General features: G+C 45.4%; 2 protein-coding genes and 1 long non-coding RNA gene across 7 annotated transcripts in view; 2 read left to right on the forward strand and 1 right to left on the reverse strand.

Moving 5' to 3' along the window:
* Window positions 1–5,207, forward strand: part of MFF (mitochondrial fission factor) — a 21,194-nt gene extending 15,987 nt beyond the window's left edge. For 3 of the 5 annotated variants that reach the window (XM_009325062.1, XM_009325064.1, XM_009325065.1), the window contains 3 exons: window positions 1,108–1,170; window positions 3,920–4,004; window positions 4,369–5,207. In XM_009325062.1, the coding sequence (XP_009323337.1) occupies window positions 1,108–1,170; window positions 3,920–4,004; window positions 4,369–4,500 (280 nt within the window). In that variant the 3' untranslated portion in view covers window positions 4,501–5,207. The remainder of the gene's footprint in view (window positions 1–1,107; window positions 1,171–3,919; window positions 4,005–4,368) is intronic. The other 2 variants (XM_009325063.1, XM_009325067.1) reach the window with 1 other exon arrangement.
* Window positions 5,208–5,242: 35 nt separating this feature from the next.
* LOC103917865 lies at window positions 5,243–5,922 on the reverse strand. Its single transcript, XR_663651.1, has 2 exons — window positions 5,854–5,922; window positions 5,243–5,586 (listed from the first exon to the last, which is right to left on the reverse strand). It is a non-coding gene; the product is annotated as an uncharacterized LOC103917865 (long non-coding RNA).
* Window positions 5,923–6,763: 841 nt separating this feature from the next.
* Window positions 6,764–6,789, forward strand: part of MRPL44 (mitochondrial ribosomal protein L44) — a 4,554-nt gene continuing 4,528 nt past the window's right edge. The window contains exon 1 of the mRNA XM_009325117.1: window positions 6,764–6,771. Coding sequence (XP_009323392.1) covers window positions 6,764–6,771 — 8 coding nt within the window. The remainder of the gene's footprint in view (window positions 6,772–6,789) is intronic.

Below are 6,789 nucleotides of genomic sequence, written 5' to 3' on the forward strand. Positions count from 1 at the left end.
CGGGTCCATCTTGGAGCTGGCTGGCATTGGCTCTATCAGACATGGGGGAAGCTTCTGGCAGCTTCTCACAGAAACCACCCCTGTAGCCCCCCTGCTAGCAAAACCTTGCCACGCAAACCCGATACAGAAGATCTTCATACCTAGATTCTCTTTAATTTTAGAGCCCGGAGTATACATGGGTTAAATGCACGGTACACGTACCTCCGGTTGGCATTGGGAAAATGGAAGAAATTGAAAAAAAAGATTTCAGGCTCCTGAACAGTTTGTTACACATCATAGATGTGGAACACTAATGCCTCATCACCAGAGGGACTGAAAACACGTAGTACCGGCTTTGTCAGAAGGTACTGCTGGTATTCACGTCTTCTGTAAATTGGGACACAGTGACTTCTTATTGCAAAGTTAATGTGTATTATATAGTTGCAGCAACTTAAAAAGCTCTACCTTTTCTTCCTCTCTGCCTAGAAAGAAAAGGAAAAGGAATTGAAAGAGCAACACTTATAAGGATGTTCATACAACCTACTTGAAGCTTTTAGTCGCTTCTTCCTGAAGAGACCTACCTCTCTTCGGACTGTGTATCTTAGGCTACTAGCCCAGGTTTTCTGAATTACATCTAGCATAGATGAATAAAGAAAAGACAAATCTCCCCTTTCCCTAGAGGAGGAGGGATGATTAAAAAGGCTTTTATAAGTATGTGTAGATATGTTCGGGGTTTTTTTCCATTGTTGTTGGGTGGGGTTTTGGTTGTCGGGGGGAATCTTCTTTTTTTTTTTTTAAACCTGAAGTTTCCCGTGGTTATTTTGTAAGGCTGATAACCTCCGCCCAAATCTCTATTCCAACAGTTTGTCTTCCATAAATGAAGCTACATCATCAAAAATTTGCCTACACGTCTTAGCTGCATAAACATTCAGTGTTGATTAAATTTGAGTAAGAGAAATATGAAAGTGCAATTTGCAACAAAATAAATAGATGCTATATTGTATTGAAACCATACAATATAAGTGGAAGTATTTTGATGTTCCTTTGTTCTGTGTGGTTTACCTCTTATCTCTGTTTGTCGTTTCCTGTTTCTGTCTTGTCCTTTCTATCTACAAAAACCTGCTGTAGGCCAGTGTTACGTGGTGGGTCAGCTGCTACCACTTCCTCTAACCCTCATCATGACAACGCCAGGTAAAGAGTTATTTTTTTGTTAGTCGTGATCCACTAATTTAGATTCTAAAATTCAGACTTCTGTTTCCCTATTTCTAGTGTCCTTATTTTAAAACACAATGCTCGTTTCTACCCTCCCTCTCAACTCTTGAGGTGTTTCAGGCCCTCATTCCTTACCCATCCAAGTCACCTGCAAAGACCTCACTTGTCTAATAGCTACAACGTGCTGCAGAATTCTGACTCCAGGTAACGTGCGAGGGAAGGCTCTTAAATTACACTAGCGGTACGCTTCAAGCATTTTCTCTTTACTAGTGAGTTTCGTATTTTTATTGCTAGAAAATTTGGCCACCTTATGTTTTCCAGGTGTTCTCAGTAACGTGCCTGTGATTGTTAGTTGTAGCTGGATGCCTTTTCACCGCCGTTATCTTGGCGGATGGACATCATTTCAGCAGAACCGGATATAAGATTGACATGTAATCTCCTGGTGGGGATGAAGGGAAAAAAAATAGTCCCTTCCACATCTGCTGTTCCCATTTGCCACTACGCTGCTGTGTTTTCATCGAAATGGAGATCACGTTTGTGCTTAGGTAGACACTGGATTCAAGCAGGTGATTCTCCTCTAACTCAGGAATTCAGGTGTTGTAGCGGCCCAAGAGATTATCTCAAGGGATTTCTTGCTGGCAACCCTCTTGATTTAATACCTGGAATGGTTTGGAAGTTGGTAGAGCAGCAGTGAGATACTGTGACTTTATATTAAATTTATGTGACCTGGGAGGGAGGTGTGCCCATCTCACTGAAATGATGAGCCTCTCTGCTTTTCCCAAGAGATGGTGAGGAACAGCTATGCTGTGGGTCTGGTGGGATTTTCTCTTTTTTTTACCATCCACTGCAAATAAAAAAAAGCCTCCAGAAAGACCCTCCTCAGAAATCTCTTTGGCTTTCAGAGGACCTGCAGTAGTAAGGAAAACTTGATTAATTTTTTTGTGTGTGCAAAGCTTCAGACTTCTTTTTGAGTAGAAATGTTCAAATTCTTTTATAATTAACTGAGGTCGATTTTAAAATAACTTTGCTGAGTTAGCAATGTGGGCTTCACGGCACTGAGGAAATAAAAAACCCCCAACAGTTTCAGTCTTTTTAATATTGCCCAAACTGAAAGAACTATGATTCTATGATTGTAACTACAAGTAGTAAATAGCATAAATTATAATTAAGTGAATTTTTGAAGTCTCCTTAGAATAAAAAAAATTAATAATAGCCTTAATGAGAAAATCTTTTTCTAACAAAAGGAGTTGCCAAAACTTTTTTTTTTTTTTTGGTCCCGTACTGTGTTTTTAAAACAGCTATGAGTCTGTTGACAGAGAATTGCTTATTTGACTATTCCCTTACTAAACGCTGTTTTTGTCCTGATCTCACCTGGAGGTTTCCCTCTCCCCGTATACCCTTCCACCCCAAACCCCACAGCTCAAAACGTGATTAACTTCCTGTCTTTCACACGGTGTTGCTCAATGATCTCATCGTTACCTAAGTCCAGACTAATGCAACTCTCATCTAGAAACAGCAATTTTTATTTAGAAGCAATATATTAATGACCAATGGCACAGGGAAGCTTTTGTCAAGTTGTCGGTGGGGGTGTTGGGGGGGGGAAATCTTGCCTGAGCCGAGGGCGTTCTGTAGGCGTTCGCTGAAAGCGATGGAAGAACAGGCAGGGCGAGTCGTATCCGCGCTTCAGCGCGTTCTGCAAGCTTCAGGAATTCTACTCGTATTCACGGTAGTCAGAGCTGGCCATTAGCTGTCATTAAATGCTAACCCTTCTTCTAGGTGTATTTTGCTGTGAATTTGGTAGCCTTGACGTGATTGTGTTCCGTTTCCTGAGCTGTTTGCAGCAGTTGTCCGTAGGGCCCAGGGAGAAAGCAAGTCAAGGGGAACCAATGTGGGAAACGGGAGGTTTTAAGATAAGCAGTGAGAAACTCAGTGGTAGGTGCAGCATCAGGAACGACTTTTACCTGTTAGCTGTTGGGAGAGAATCTGGTTACGAGGTAGCATTTGGGTGATCAGAACACATACTTCATGTAGACTTTTCCCAACTGATAATAAACGTGCCGTATTTAATTAACTTGCTCTGGAGTTAGAACAATGCTTTCTCTGAATCGCTACGCTAAGAAAACCGAGAGGTGCTCTGGGCACAAACTTTCTAATGCACGCAAAGTTCAGCAAGCAGTGACTCCGCGCCAGACTCCCTGTTTGCAAGGTTCTCTGCCTAAAATACTGAGATTAATGTGAGTGCGATCATTAATCTCGGTAGGTGTCCACCTGGGATATTTACGTAGGTACCGAGCATAAGACACCCAAGTCTTTCCAAGTCTTCGTTTGGTTATTTCTAATCTGTTGCCAGGTCTCTTGCAACTTGGGCATTTTAGCTCCGGCAACGTTCAGGTTTCGTTAATCAGTTAAATAACTGGAAACAGTCTTCTGAGAGACCAAGTGACAGCAAGAAGTCTGTCTGCGTGGAGAATCTGCAAAAACATTTAAGTGGGGAGAGCAATAAACCCAGATTCAGTCAAGCACGTACCCACCTCACAGGTGTTTGTGCTTTATTCAGTTAGGATCCGATTGACACAGACAACTCTGTAAAAGCTGGGGAAAAAAAGAGTTTTACAATTCTTCTCTCCGTCACCCCCAAAAAAATACATCTACTAGAATGTTGATAAAGTACGGTACTTGCTCGCCTGTGCGTGGATGAGACGGCTAAGCTATCTCCCTTATTTGATAGATATGGTCTTTCCAACTTGGATACTACGCTTGAGGGAACACCAGATGACATGACAGTGGTAGATGCCGCTTCCTTAAGACGACAGGTATGTAAAGCATAGTAGTTGATAATCTTAAGAAAAAGCTGTAGTGGTAAAATGGGGGAAGAGGTTTTCTGCGTGGCCGCAGGGGTATCCGTCACAGACAGGATGGGGGATCCTCTCTGTACCCCTGCCGGACGGCCCTCGCGTGTCCTGCAGTGGTCTGGGAATCTGGAGAGTCCGACTCCATTTCTGTTCCTACTTACTGGGGACAGCAAGATCTGATCGCTAGCGACTGAAGATAGAAAGTCCAATTATCAAGTGTTTAAAATCCATCTGCCCGAGCTACTAATTTTACATGGCTACGCAGAAGCTTCTAGAAAGTCTGGCAACTTGTAATGAAGTATTAAAAGCTTTTATTTATTTTTAGATAATCAAACTTAATCGCCGTCTACAACTTCTGGAAGAAGAAAACAAAGAGCGTGCTAAAAGGGAAATGATCATGTATTCAATTACTGTAGCTTTCTGGCTACTCAATAGCTGGCTTTGGTTTCGGCGCTAGACACAGCTCTCGGAAAGATTTAATAGTTGAAAATACAAACGATTTGCAAAATTCTTCGTTTCCGTTTCTGAATTGTATGCCGTTTTATAATTCATACACTGGAAACTTCCACCAGAGAGAAAGGCCATAGAATTGCGGTGTGAAAGGGACACCTTGTTGTTCAGTTGTAACCTATTTAATAGATTTGCATTGCGAATACTTGCAGTATCCTCCTTTGCATGCTTCGCTGTAAATATGGCTCAGCCGACATGAAGTTTGCTTCGTGCCATGTAAGGACAGTGATCTACAGGAATAACCACTGGATGTTGTGTCGCGGCGGGAAGAGAACAAATGGAACAGGTTTGGAAAAAATATAAAAACAAAGGAACAAAAAGTAGTTTTTATCGTTCTGTTGTTAGACGCAATTAAACACGATTGCACTAGTTTTCCTTTAGCCTGAGTAGTTTGAGGTGTGCCGTGTTCAAGGAGTGTGTCCTGTTTCATGAGTATGTTCCTTGTTTAAGCACATGTTCAGGTCAAATAATAAAAGGTATTCTTTGCTAACGTGCAGATTGCCCAGAGGTGTGTAATATGTTTTTTTTTTTTTTTAAGCTTTAATTTTGCAGATGTTTTTCTATAAAATGCATTTTTAAGCGAGTCAGTCTGTGCGTGATCAAAAGATTATGGAGTACAAGATACTGATGTAGTATATTTAATAAAAAGCTCTCTGAAAAAAAGAAAAATCCCCAACCATTCTTTAATACTGTTTAAGAAAATTTATTTGAGGGTTCACTTAAACTGTCAGCCTTTGAAGTAAGTAGTAGCGATGGACGGAACAACCCCCAAAGAGCAGGCGGGTGTCGGACAGCCCGCTGCAGGCTACCGTCCCCTGCACGTTGCGGGATTGTTCTCGGGGCGTGTGGCGAGTACGCAGGTACTCGCAGCGAAACGACTAATAGCGTCCGTGTGTGAGAGAAGGTGTGACGATACCAGAACAACGCTTCAGAGGGGGCCTCTCCTAGAACGGCCGGGCCTCGACCACCGCGCGGGACCGCTTCTGGGCTCCAGAAGCACACCGCCTGGCGAAGAGGTGACGGTACCCGACGGCTGCAGAAGAGAAGGACGTGGGGCCTCTTTCGGCGACATCCTCGGCTCGCCCTGCGGCAGCAGGGGCCGCAGAACAGTACCGGGGCTGCCTCTGTGCAGAGACACACGCCCCCCCCCTCCCACCACCACCAGCTGGGAAGGTCACTTGCGCTCCTGGGCAGCCGGTGGCTGCACGCTCCGGTTTGGTGGCGGTGGAGCAGGGCCCTGCTAAGGACAGGCTGTTCGGGGAGCATCGGCATGAGAAGCCCCGCGGGATTCAAGACGTACGCTGCGAGCGGCTGGTTAAGGAACGCTGCTCTCGCGCGTTTCACGCGCTATCGAGTCGGACAGGGCGTCGCACCCGGCGCGACGCGGCTTTTGCAGTGTTGCGTGGGCTGCTGTGCCCGCTTCCTCACGCGTTCCTGGATCCGGCTGTTGCGTGTATTGTTTTTAAGCTCTGCTCTCTGTTTGTTACGTGACTCCGCTGGCTCTTCAGGGCGTTTGCTGGGCGTGTTTTCTTACCGTGAGCGTCGAAAGCGCGTGCATTCGTCCTTCCGCGTAAGACAACGCGAAGGGAAGGGCCTGCTTTGCACGTTTGCTGTCCCTCTCTTACACTTTTCTCCCGTGACCTTTAAGCTCAAGGCGTGCCCTCTGAACGCCAGTGACGCAAAGGAGGGCTAGAGCTACTCGAGATTTTAGGGAGCCGTACGGCTCACAGGAGAAGATAAAGCTGCTTTCAAGGGAACAGACCTCCCCTCGCAAGCGGCAACGGCACCCAAGTAACCGCTAAGGCGCAGACTTTCAAACCGCCTCCCACCGTGCGCTGCAGGGGCCGAGCGGCCGGTGAAGGGCAACGAGGCTGGTGAGGGCTCTGGAGAACAAGTCTGATGAGGAGCGGCTGAGGGAGCTGGGGTTGTTTAGCCTGGAGAAAAGGAGGCTGAGGGGAGACCTCATTGCTCTCTACAACTCCCTGAAAGGAGGTTGTAGCGAGGTGGGGGTTGGTCTCTTCTCCCAAGTAACTGGTGAAAGGACGAGAGGAAATGGCCTCAAGTTGCGCCAGGGGAGGTTTAGATTGGACGTAAGGAAAAATTTCTTTACTGAAAGAGTAGTTAAACATTGGAACAGGCTGCCCAGGGAAGTGGTTGAGTCACCATCCCTGGAGGTATTTAAAAGACGTGTAGATGAGGCGCTTAGGGACATGGTTTAGTGGGCATGGGGGTGTTG

This window comes from Pygoscelis adeliae, unplaced genomic scaffold, assembly GCF_000699105.1.
Source record: "Pygoscelis adeliae isolate BGI_AS28 unplaced genomic scaffold, ASM69910v1 Scaffold155, whole genome shotgun sequence".
NCBI classification, from domain to species: domain Eukaryota; kingdom Metazoa; phylum Chordata; class Aves; order Sphenisciformes; family Spheniscidae; genus Pygoscelis; species Pygoscelis adeliae.